Genomic DNA, 13,791 nt, shown 5'->3' with positions numbered 1-13,791 from the left:
TAATTACTATATTAATCATAATAAATGATGGTTGCCATGGTAACCATGATGCTCATTATGATGATTTGGATCATAATTAGCATATTAATCATAATAAATGATGGTTGCCGTTGCAACTATGATGATCATTATGGTGATTTGAATCAAAATTAGCAAAATAATCATAATAAATGATGGTTGCTATGGCAACTATGATGATCATTATGATGATCTTCATCATAATTACCATATTAATCATAATAAATAGATCGAGCGCGTGCGAATTTGCGCGTGCGGCTGTGTGCCGTCGAGCTCCGTGAAATACTCAGGATTTTACACATTTCGTTTGGAATTTAAATACATTTGTATAACAGAAAGTGGGTTAAAGTTTTGGAAATCGAAATTGTAAGGTAGTTATAAATTTAATTTTGTCTCTCGCCGAGAAAATTTGGAATTTTCAACATAATTGTTGTGTGGATCTTGATTTTTTCCGTTATCGTTCCTGCTCGCGCAATTGTTGGACGGTTGATTTACGTTTGCATACGAACACGCCTCGCGTGCGTTTGAATGGATTGAGCGCACGCGCTTCAATTAGAAAAAGAGAGATCTTGATCGAAGGCTTAGAACATTTTGTTATCACATTAAAGTATGATTTCGCCTAAAATGTGGTACGTTCTTGTGTTATTTTGGCTGGTTTTACGTGGTGTAAAGTTAAAAGAAGGAAACCAATTGAAACTGTTTTACGCGAGTACAAAGGTTCTCTGTCCACCGTGCTCTTATCAATCTCGCCGTGTAATGAAACATGCTACCCTACTTTCTGTCAATCGAATTATACATGGATTTATTCTGTTGCAACGATCGTCCTTGCCCTTGATGCTTATCCTTTTGGCTAATGACGTGGAAATAAATCCCGGTCCTATTGAAATCACCAGAACATTTAACAACTTGAAAGTTTTATATTTAAACGCTAGAAGCATAAAGTCATTTGTCACAGTGGACAACAATGTTTCGAACAAAGTTTGCAAAATTACTCTACTTGAACATTTAGTTCACGAAAATGATTACGAAGTTATCTGTATTTGCGAGACGTGGCTAAACAAAACAGTGCTTGACTCTGAACTTCTCCCTGGCTTTAATATCTTCAGGAAAGATAGAAATGGGAAGATTGGAGGTGGTGTTCTTATAGCAGTCAAAGAAGGATTACAAGCTACTCGACGTTGTGACTTAGAGAGAGATGATGCTGAATTCGTGGTCGTACAACTAAATAAGGCGAACAATTCATCTGTAATTCTGTATACTTATTATCGACCACCTCAAAGTCGCTCGGACAGTCTTAAGCTCTTAAACGAATCATTGCTCCAGAATCCAGAATCTAGTTGCATTGTGTTAGTTGGTGATTTCAACCTCCCAAACATCTCGTGGCCCGACGATCAGTCTACGACCCCTATAAACAATAGTGGAGATGCAAATGGTGACGATTTGTGCGAACTTGTAGCTGATAATTTTCTTCACCAATTCATAGAAGGCTCAACACATCGTGCTGGTAATAAACTTGACTTGTTATTCTGTAACAACGCTGAAAAATTATCTGATGTATCAATATTTTCACCAGATGAACATAATTTCCCCACGGATCACTACATTGTTGAATTTAGTATACGTATGAAATTCACCAGAGCTAAATCTATTCGTCGTGTTGTCTTTGACTATAACAAAACTGACTTTTGCGCACTGCGTAAAGCTTTGTCAGAAGCAAACTTAAACATTTCCCCTACAAATAACATCGATGAATGCTGGGAACAGTGGAAAGACACGTTTCTATCTATAGTGCATAAATTTGTTCCAACCAAACTTGTGCATGATATCAACTCTCCTCCTTGGATTGACGGTGAAGTTCGCCACCTAATTCGTAAAAAGTACACTGCTCTTCGTCACTACCGAAAAAACAAGATACCCACACGCAAGATGAAATTGCGAAGTTTATGCCAGCAAGTAAAGTACGCAATTAGATCTAAACACAAACTCTACCTTGCTAAAATCGAAGCATCCTTTAAAGAGAATCCCAAGATGTTTTGGAGCTACCACAAAGCTATACTCCATCATCGAACCGCCCTAAACCCTGTAATAACCTTTAACCACATCACAGCAACATCTCCCAAAGAAAAAGCACAGCTTTTTAACACCTATTTCTGCTCTGTCTTTCGACCGTCCAAACCTACGGAGATCCCTGAAGACCTTCCCTTTGCTTACGTCTGACTTGTTATCTGATATCTCCATCTCAGAAGATGAAGTTGTCCACCATCTCTCGAACCTGATTCCAACTAAATCTCCTGGTCCTGACAAAATCCCCGGACAAATTTTAAAGGAATGTAGTTCTGTTATCGCGCCAAGTCTCTGTTTACTGTTTAATCACTCTCTGCAATCTGGAACTTTACCCACTGAATGGAAATCTGCAAATGTAACACCTGTCCACAAGAAAAGTAAGAAGGAACCTGCTACTAACTACCGACCTATATCCTTGCTTCCCATTATCAGCAAAGTCTTGGAGCGATGTGTTTGCTATCGTTTCCAAGAACATATTAAGGTTATGATTAACAAAGCCCAACACGGATTTCTTCACGGACGCTCGTGTGTCACCCAACTTCTAGCAACCCTACATCATATTGGACAATTACTAGACCATAACGTTCAGTCAGATGTTCTATTTCTTGACTTTGCTAAAGCCTTTGATTCTGTGGATCACGCCATTTTATTGAAGAAAATCAAATCATACGGCATATCAGGCAACATGTATAAATGGTTTACTGATTATTTACACGGACGAACCCAGCGAGTTGTCATCGATGGTGTAGCTTCAGATTGGTCTCATGTTACCTCTGGTGTCCCTCAGGTAGTATCCTGGGTCCTATTGTTCCTTTTGTTTATAAATGATTTCCCTGACGCTATTCCTCCATCAACATCATCTGGCCTCTACGCAGACGACACAAAGCTTTACAGGGCAATAACATCACCCCAAGATTGTGACCAACTGCAAGAAGCATTGTCGTATGCTGACGGTTGGAGCAAACAATCGAATATCGACTTTAACGCGTCCAAATGTAAAGTTCTGACAATAACTCGCAGAAAACGTCCGATTATAAAATACCATCTTGGCTCGACTGATTTGATGCGTGTAGATAGCGAAGCTGACCTTGGAGTCACCGTAACGAGAACATTATCTTGGAATCTTCATATCATCCAAGTCGTGTCCAAGGCGAATAGAATGCTGGACTATTGCGAAGAACGTGCCCGTTGTTAACAGATCGTAATGCTCGTAGAACATTATATTTATCATTGGTAAAATCCCAACTGTGTTATGCAACAGAGGTCTGGTCACCCTCGCAAACCACAAACAAAGCCAAACTAGAACGAATTCAAAGGCGAGCTACTCGATGGATCCTACAAGTAAAGATGGGAGAAATCTCCTACAAAGAACGTTTGTTAGCTCTCAATATTCTTCCGTTATCTTACGATAGAGAGATAAAAGACTTAACATTCTTTTTTAAAGCTATGCATGGGTATTACGATTTGAATATTTTTGACTATGTATCACTATTGAGCCATAGTCGTACTCGTAATTGTTTAAACCCTAGTTTAATGCTTAAAGTACCCTCATGTAAACAAGTACATTCCAGTCATCGTTTTTAATCGTATCGTTCCTATCTGGAACTTGGTCTGTTAGAACTGCTCAACCCTCAGAGCTAAGTAGCCTGGCAATGTTCAGATCGTTTCTATCAAGAACGTATTTACATTCATTAGTGTCTTATTACGACGTCGACATGCTCTGTACTTGGTCATTGCATAGAACCTGTTCATGTCATAGAGCTTAATTAACATGCGAAGAGAACATATGCTATTGCCTGATTCTAAATATTACTATGGTTTTTAAATTATCTTAGGCAACTATCTCTTTCTGATAAATTTATTTTATTTCCCATGAAAAAAAAAAAAAAAAAAAAAAAAAAAAAAAAAAAAAAAAAAAAAAAAAAAAAAAAAACTTTGGATTTTCGAGCTTGTGCATAGCATATGTTTATTCTTCGATGCGTGTAGCTATATAACTTATGTTTCTTCTGTGTGTTATTTGTTTTTGTATATGTAAATATGTGATCGGAAGAATGCCTCGCATGGGATCTCGTGTCCCGTTGCATTTTCTCCGTTTGAACATTGTTCAATAAATTTGATATATATATATATATAAATGATGGTTGCCATGGCAACTATGATGATCATTATGATGATCTTGATCATAATAAGCATATTAATCATAATAAATTATGGTTTTTTATTACAACCATAATGATCATTGTTATGATTTTGATCATATATACCATATTAATCATAATAAATGATGGTTGCTATGGCAACTATAATGATCATTATGATGATCTTGTTCATAATTAGCATATTAATCATAATAAAATATGCTTGTTATGGCAACCATGATGATCATTATGATGATTTTGATCATAATTACCATATTAATCATAATAATTGATGGTTGCTATGGCAACTAGGATGATCATTATGGTGATCTTGATCATAATTAGCACATTAATCATAATAAATTATGGTTGTTATGGCAAGCGTGATGCTCATTATGATTATTTGGATCATAATTACCATATTAATCATTATAAATGATGGTTGCTATGGCAACTATGATGATCATTATGATGATCTTGATCATAATTAGCATATTAATCATAATAAATGATGGTTGCCATGGCAACTAAGATGATCATTATGATGAACTTGATCATAATTACCATATTATTCATAATAAATGATGGTTGCCATGGCAACTATGATGATTATTATGATGATCTTGATAATAATAAGCATATTAATCATAATAAATTATGGTTTTTTATTGCAACCATAATGATCATTGTTATGATTTTGATCATATATACCATATTAATCATAATAAATGATGGTTGTTATGGCAACTATGATGATCAGTATGATGATCTTGATCATAATTAGCATATTAATCATACTAAATTATATTTGCAATGTTAACCATGATGCTCATTATGATGATTTTGATCATAATTAGCACATTAATCATAAAAAATTATGGTTGCTATGGCAACTAAGATGATCAATATGATGATTTTAATCATAATTAGCATGATGACCACAACGATGATGATCATTATGATGATTTTGATCATAATTAGCATATTAATCATAATAAATGATGGTTGCCATGGCAACCATGATGCTCATTATGATGATCTTGATCATAATAAGCATATTAATCATAATAAATTATGGTTTTTTATTACAACCATAATGATCATTGTGATGATTTTGATAATATATACCATATTAATCAAAAAAAGAAACGAAGTATGGCGTCGAATAGCAACGACAAAGAAACTATGACTAAACCTAAAGTTAAAATGCAAGACCAAGCTTGCCAGTTTGATTCTTCGTTACTAGAAGATGCCCCAACAATGTGTGATGCATGTACATCAGTGCCAAGTCCAACAGATGCTGTAAGATTATGTCTAACATTAACATTTAAGCCATCGCACATACATACACATACATACACATGATGGTTGCTATGGCAGCCATGATGATCATTATGATGATTTTGATCATAATTAGCATATTAATCATAATGAATGATGGTTGGCATGGCAACTATTATGATCATTATGATGATCTTGATCCTAATTAGAATATTAATCATAATAAATGATGGTTGCAATGGCAACTATGATGATCATTATGATGATCTTTATCATAATTAGCATATTAATCATAATAAATTCTGGTTGCAATGGCAACTATTATGATCATTATGATGATCTTGATCATAATTAGCATGATGACAACAACCATGATGATCATTATGATGATTTTGATCATAATTAGCATATTAATCATAATAAATGATGGTTGCCATGGCAAATATGATGATCATTATGATGATCTTGATCATAATTAGCATATTAATCATAATAAATTGTGGTTGCAATGGCAACCATGATGCTCATTATGATGATTTTGATCATAATTAGCATATTAATCGTAATAAATTATGGTAACCATGGCAACTATGATGATCATTATGATGATCATGATCATAATTAGCATGATGACAACAACCATGATGGTCATTATGATGATTTTGATCATAATTAGCATATTAATCATAATAAATGACGGTTGCCATGGCAACCATGATGCTCATTATGATGATCTTGATCATAATTAGCATATTAATCATACTAAATGATGGTTTCAATGGCAACTATGATGCTCATTATGATGATTTTGATCATAATTAGCACATAAATCATAAAAAATTATGGTTGCCATGGGAACTAAGATGATCATAACGATGATCTTGATAATAATTAGCATATTAATCAAAATAAATGATGGTTGCCATGGCAACTATGATGATCATTATGATGAGCGTGATCATAATTAGCATATTAATCATAATAAATTATAGTTGCTATGGCAACTATGATGATCATTATGATGATCTTGATCATACTTAGCATATTAATCATAATAAATGATGGTTGCTATGGCAACTATGATGATCATTATGATGATCTTGATCATAATTAGCATGATGACAACAACCATGATGGTCATTATGATGATTTTGATCATAATTAGCATATTAATCATAATAAATGACGGTTGCCATGGCAACCATGATGCTCATTATGATGATCTTGATCATAATTAGCATATTAATCATACTAAATGATGGTTGCAATGGCAACTATAATGCTCCTTATGATGATTTTGATCATAATTAGCACATTAATCGTAAAAAAATAATGGTTGCCATGGGAACTAAGATGATCATTACGATGATCTTGATCATAATTAGCATATTAATCATAATAAATTATAGTTGCTATGGCAACTATGATGATCATTATGATGATCTTGATCATAATAAGGATATTAATCATAATAAATTATGCTTGTTATTGCAACTATGATGATCATTATGATGATTTTGATCATAATTACCATATTAATCATAATAAATGATGGTTGCTATGGCAACTATGATGATCATTATGATGATCTTGATCATAATTAGCATATTAATCATAATAAATGATGGTTGCTATGGCAACTATGATGATCATTATGATGATCTTGATCATAATTAGCATATTAATCAAACTAAATTCTGGTTGCAATGGCAACTATGATGATCATTATGATGATCTTGATCATAATTAGCATGATGACAACAACCATGATGATCATTATCATGATTTTGATCATAATTAGCATATTAATCATAATAAATGATGGTTGCCATGGCAACTATGATGATCATTATGATGATCTTGATCATAATTAGCATATTAGTCATAATAAATTGTGGTTGCAATGGCAACCATGATGCTCATTATGATGATTTTGATCATAATTAGCATATTAATCGTAATAAATTATGGTTGCCATACCAACCATGATGATCATTATGATGATCTTGATCATAATTAGCATGATGACAACAACTATGATGATCATTATGATGATTTTGATCATAATTAGCACATTAATCATAATAAATGATGGTTGCCATGGCAACCAAGATGCTCATTATGATGATCTTGATCATAATTAGCATATTAATGATACTAAATGATGGTTGCAATGGCAACTATGATGCTCATTATGATGATTTTGATCATAATTAGCACATTAATCATAAAAAATTATGGTTGCCATGGGAACTAAGATGATCATTATGATGATCTTGATCATAATTAGCATATTAATCATAAAAAATGATGGTTGCCATGGCAACTATGATGATCATTATGATGATCTTGATCATAATTAGCATATTAATTATAATAAATTGTGGTTGCAATGGCAACTATGATGCTCATTATGATGATTTTGATCATAATTAGCATATTATTCGTAATAAATTATGGTTGCCATGGCAACTATGATGGTCATTATGATGATCTTGATCATAATTAGCATGACGACAACAACCATGATGATCATTATGATGATTTTGATCATATATAGCATATTAATCATAAAAAATTATGGTTGCCATGGGAACTAAGATGATCATTATGATGATCTTGATCATAATTAGCATATTAATCATAATAAATGATGGTTGCCATTGCCACTATGATGATTATTATGATGAGCTTGATCATAATTAGCATATTAATCATAATAAATTATAGTTGCTATGGCAACTATGATGATCATTATGATGATCTTGATCATAATTAGGATATTAATCATAATTTATTATGCTTGTTATGGCAATTATGATGATCATTATGATGATTTCGATCATAATTACCATATTAATCATAATAAATGATGGTTGCTATGGCAACTATGATGATCATTATGTTGATCTTGATCATAATTAGCATATTAATCATAATAAATGATGGTTGCCATGGCAACTAAGATGATCATTTTGATGATCTTGATCATAATTACTATATTAATCATAATAAATGATGGTTGCCATGGTAACCATGATGCTCATTATGATGATTTGGATCATAATTAGCATATTAATCATAATAAATGATGGTTGCCGTTGCAACTATGATGATCATTATGGTGATTTGAATCAAAATTAGCAAAATAATCATAATAAATGATGGTTGCTATGGCAACTATGATGATCATTATGATGATCTTCATCATAATTAAAATATTATTAATAATAAATGATGGTTGCCATGGCAACTATTATGATCATTATGATGATCTTGATCCTAATTAGAATATTAATCATAATAAATTATGGTTGCCATTGCAACTATAATGATCATTATGATGATCTTGATCATAATTATCATGATGAAAACAACCATGATGCTCATTATTATGATTTTTATCATAATTAGCATATTAATTATAATAAATGATGGTTGCCATGGCAACTATGATGATCATTATGATGATCTTGATCATAATTAGCATATTATTCATAAAAAATTGTGGTTGCAATGGCAACTATGATGCTCATTATGATGATTTTGATCATAATTAGCATATTAATCATAATAAATGATGGTTGCCATGGCAACTATGATGATCTTTATGATGATCTTGATCATAATTAGCATATTAGTCATAATAAATTATGGTTGTTATTGCAACCATGATGATCATTAAGATGATTTTGATCATAATTACCATATTAATCATAATAAATGATTGTTGCCATGGCAACTATGATGATGTTTATGATGATCTTGATCATAATTAGCATATTAGTCATAATAAATTATGGTTGTTATTGCAACCATGATGATCATTATGATGATTTTGATTATAATTACCTTGTTAATCATAATAAATGATGATTGCCATGCAACTATAATGATCATTATGATGATCTTGATCATATGTAACGTGTTAATATAAAACAGACTGCTTCCGGACAGTATATGCATGGTAATACAAGACGCTCAGGTTAGTTAGTATTAGCGTACAACCGAAGTGAGAAGGTTGCACGTGTAAAGCTGAAAGAATATATATATCATTGTAAACTGTGTGTGCGTCTATTCTTGTTAATTCGGCACGTTACAATTGGTGCGCAGCGGTGGGATTGGATAAAAACAGGTTGATTGAAGAAAATGGCAAGGAACATTCTACCAGCGAAATTCGAGGGAGACGATATCGTAGCATGGCTAAGAGAGTTCGATGCTTGTGCTTTAGCAAATGGTTGGAAAGACGAAGACAAGATCAAAAAACTTCCCGCGTTTCTACGAGGACGAGCAGCCACTCATTTCTATACGATTCCTTACGAGGAGAGATCAACTTACGCCGCCGCGACAAAAAATTTAAAAGAAGCCCTTTGTCCACCAGTTGAAAGGGAAAATAACTATGTAAAATTTGAAGCTCGGATGCTCCGTGTCGGCGAAGACCCATCTATTTACAAGTGGGAATTGGAATAACTCTTAGAAAAGGCTGACCCGACACTAGGAGACGAAGCGAAATTTGCCTTATTGTCGCGCCAATTCATGCGTGGTCTGCCAAACACAATACGAGAAAAACTGTTAGCGCACAACCCAACACCAACCTTAACCGAAATGCTAAGCTTTGTACAGCGCTATAGAGCAATTGAAGAACATAAACCCGGTTCTACCAGCGCGAGCACAGCAGCAGAAAACACGAACGCCAACATCGACCGACTGGTAGGTTTAGTAACCGAACTCGCTACTCGACAGAAGACGCTCGAGGATCAACTGGACACGTCTCAACAGATGTACACCGCAGCAATTAAACAACAGGATCGTAACCGACCCAGGGTCACTTGCTTTCGTTGTGGAAAACAAGGCCACCTGGCCCGCGATTGCCGCAGCCCTAGCCAACGCCAAGACCGCTCCACGTTCGATGCTACGAATGCCACAGATACGGGCACTTCGCACGAGAATGTGGAAATTATGCGCCTTTAAACTACCAAGGGGCGTCTCGAGGACACACAGGCCAGTAGACAGCCCCGACACAAGTAAGAACTGTGAATTTTATAATAATGTTAGCGTTAGTAGTGGTACTAACCACACTGATATTAATTTACCTGAACACCCGTTTGTTGCTTGTTTCATTGACGGTGTACCTGTCAATGCTCTATTAGATACCGGATCCATGAAGTCCTTTATAAGCGATAAAGTCCTGCATGTAATGGACTTTGACTGTGTTCGATTAGACACGTCGCAATCACAGCGTTGTACGTCGATTACTGGGGGGGGAGTTAAATATTGTAGGAAGCATATCTACTAATGTAACCATGCACCGGTCTAAACATAAGTACCATAGTTCGTTTCTTGTCAGTAGCAATATACCTTACGACTGTGTTCTGGGATGGGACTTTATTATGCGGCATACATTAAGTGTTCAGGGAGTGTTTTGGGAGGGCGAAGCAGTTATCAGCTAGTGGGGACTTATGGGAAATGCCCAATACAGTCGGAGCATCCCAGCAAATAAGGTACAATCGAATGGAGTTGTGATAACAGAGAAGGACTCGCCAGTCGTTCCTCCCAACAACTCCAGCAGAGACAGTGCAGTGCTGACGCAATCACTGTCCAGAGGTATCAATAAAGTGACATTGTCTGAGGGAGTGGCAATTCCGGCTCGGTCGGAAATAATAATTGAAGGTAAGATACAGGCGAAAGATGTTTCACAGGTTGGCATGATATCAGCTAGTCAGTCAGATAGCGTAAAACATTTAAAAGGACTACATGTAGCTCATTTAGTTGTCACCCCTATAGGTAAAACAGTTCCAATTAGAATAGCGAATACCACAGAAGGCGAAATCGAACTACAAAAAGGGTGCAAATTGGCTGAATTTTGTCCACTAATTGAACCGAATACCGTCGACACTAACAAATTTCCGGTTAATTGTAATGCCGTCAAAACAACTCCGTTCACGCAACAAATAGATTCTATGTTAGATCCAGATTTAAGTCAGCCCGAAAAACAACAAGTGAAACAAGTATTGCATGAGTTTCAAGAACTTTTTAGCGACAACATTAGCCTAACCAACATTGTGCATCATACAATTGACACGGGTGATAATCCACCCATTAGGCAACGCGCCAGGCGAATGCCATATGCATATCGCGAAGAGGCCGAAAAACAAATCACAGACATGTTAGATCAAGGCATAATCCGTCCCAGCACTAGCCCTTGGGCCAGCCCAATCGTCCTAGTTCGCAAAAAGTCAGGTGAACTTCGCTTTTGTATTGATTACCGCAAACTCAATCAAATCACACGCCATGACGCTCATCCCTTGCCTCGGGTGGATGACCTCTTGGACTCGGTTGGACATGCAAAATACTTTACAACTCTAGACTTAAAAAGCGGCTACCACCAAATTCCCGTCCACCCAGATGACCGCGCAAAAACAGCTTTTGTTACACATGCTGGCTTGTATGAGTTTAACCGGATGCCCTTTGGGTTAGCTACTGCGCCTGCGACATTTCAACGAGCCATGGAACTCGTTTTAGCTGGTCTGACATTCAGCATTTGCCTTTGTTACTTAGACGACGTCATCATTTTTAGTAACAGTATCGCTGAACATTGTGATAGGTTAAGAGCGGTCCTTGCTCGTTTTCAGCAACATAATCTGCGTTTAAATTTGTCAAAATGTACTTTTGCAGCGCGAAAGGTTGACTATTTGGGACATGTGATATCCGAAGCGGGCATTAGTCCTCTTCCATCAAAAGTGGCAGCAATAAAACAAATTCCTGCACCTAAGACCGTAAAAGAAGTCCGAAGTTTTTTAGGTTTATCTGGATATTACCGGCGTTTTATCAAGAGTTATGCATCTATTTCGGCCCCTCTCACTAAATTGACTACAAAAACCGAGGCTAAGCAATTTGACTGGACTCCAGAGTGTCAGCAGGCGTTTCACACCTTGAAAACATGCCTCTGTAATTCGCCAGTTTTAGTCCATCCTAACTTTGACAAAGAATTCCTGCTACAGACGGACGCTTCAGATATAGGATTAGGTGCCGTACTCTCACAGCTTGACGACAATGGGTTAGAACGACCCATAGCATACGCATCTAAAATTTTATCGGCTCGCGAACGTAAATATTGCACAACAGAAAAGGAAGCATTTGCGGTTGTATTTGGTACTCGCACTTTTCGCACATACTTGCTCGGTCGCCCATTTAAAGTGATAACGGACCATAGCGCTCTACAATGGCTAGGTAGTATACATCTCAAAGGGCGCCTGGAGCGGTGGGTCATGGAATTACAAGAATTTCAATTTTCTGTCGTACACAAACCTGGGAAACTTCACAACAACGCAGATGCACTTTCTCGTTTAGTAGCCCCTCATCAGTCTCCAGAACCTACCCGGACGGACTGCTTACTTGATAAAAACCACGGCACAAATTCAACGTGCAATTCACAGGAACATGTGCCAGATAACTGCGCAATTGCCATCAATCCGACAAACAACATAAGGAACTGTCAGCACACGGATCCAATACTTTCTCAAATTATCAATGCTAAAGAAAGCGGTACGCCGAGAAATAAATTAGCTGCATAGCGACGTAATCCCAAATTGGTCTCGTTCTGGCATCACTATGATAGCTTGTTTGTTCGGGATGGGGTGCTTTATAAATCGTTAAAGACCAGAAATACACACCCAGATCCAGCTATCGTGGTACCAAAATCTTTAGAAATTGAAATATTAAAAGGCACACACGACAGTCCATTTGCCGGGCACTTAGGTGTAACTAGAACTCTTGATCGTGTTCGAAACCTTTTTTTTGGCCCAAAATGCGGAAGACTGTTGAAACGTACATTAGGCATTGCGACGTTTGTGTCCAGAGAAAAGCGCCGGCGCCAACGGATAACAATGGCAAAGCACCACTTCAAAGCTTAGAGGTTAGCGAACCCTTTACATTCTGGGCCTTAGACTATATGGGTCCGTTACCCGAAAGTAGTGGTGGAAACAAACACATTTTAGTCTTAATGGATCATTTTACGAAATGGTGTGAGGCTTTTGCCACTCCAGATCAAAAAGCATCAACAGTTGCTAAAATACTTGTTGATCGAGTTTTCAGTCGGTTCGGTCCCCCAGTTGTCTTACACTCTGATCAAGGAGCAAATTTTGAAAGCACATTACTGCATGAAGTGTGTGATATAATAGGAATTACAAAGAGTCGGACCACTGCATATCACTCTCAATGTGACGAGCAGGTAAAGAGGCAAAACCGAACTTTGCAAGACATGTTAGCGGCATTTTGTTGTAAACATAAC

The 13,791-nt window shown here is 36.1% G+C and overlaps 1 protein-coding gene across 1 annotated transcript; it reads left to right on the top strand.

Moving 5' to 3' along the window:
* The first annotated feature begins 642 nt into the window (after positions 1 to 642).
* On the top strand, positions 643 to 3,277 carry LOC114536830. The gene is made up of 2 exons (XM_028558169.1): positions 643 to 1,971; positions 2,126 to 3,277. The coding sequence occupies exons 1-2, from the start codon at positions 643 to 645 to the stop codon at positions 3,275 to 3,277; spliced, it is 2,481 nt and encodes an 826-aa protein (XP_028413970.1).
* Positions 3,278 to 13,791: the final 10,514 nt, after the last annotated feature.

This window comes from Dendronephthya gigantea, unplaced genomic scaffold, assembly GCF_004324835.1.
Source record: "Dendronephthya gigantea isolate DGI-Jeju-01 unplaced genomic scaffold, DenGig_1.0 000148F, whole genome shotgun sequence".
Taxonomy (NCBI): domain Eukaryota; kingdom Metazoa; phylum Cnidaria; class Anthozoa; order Malacalcyonacea; family Nephtheidae; genus Dendronephthya; species Dendronephthya gigantea.
This window is presented reverse-complemented; position numbering and strand designations above follow the sequence as displayed.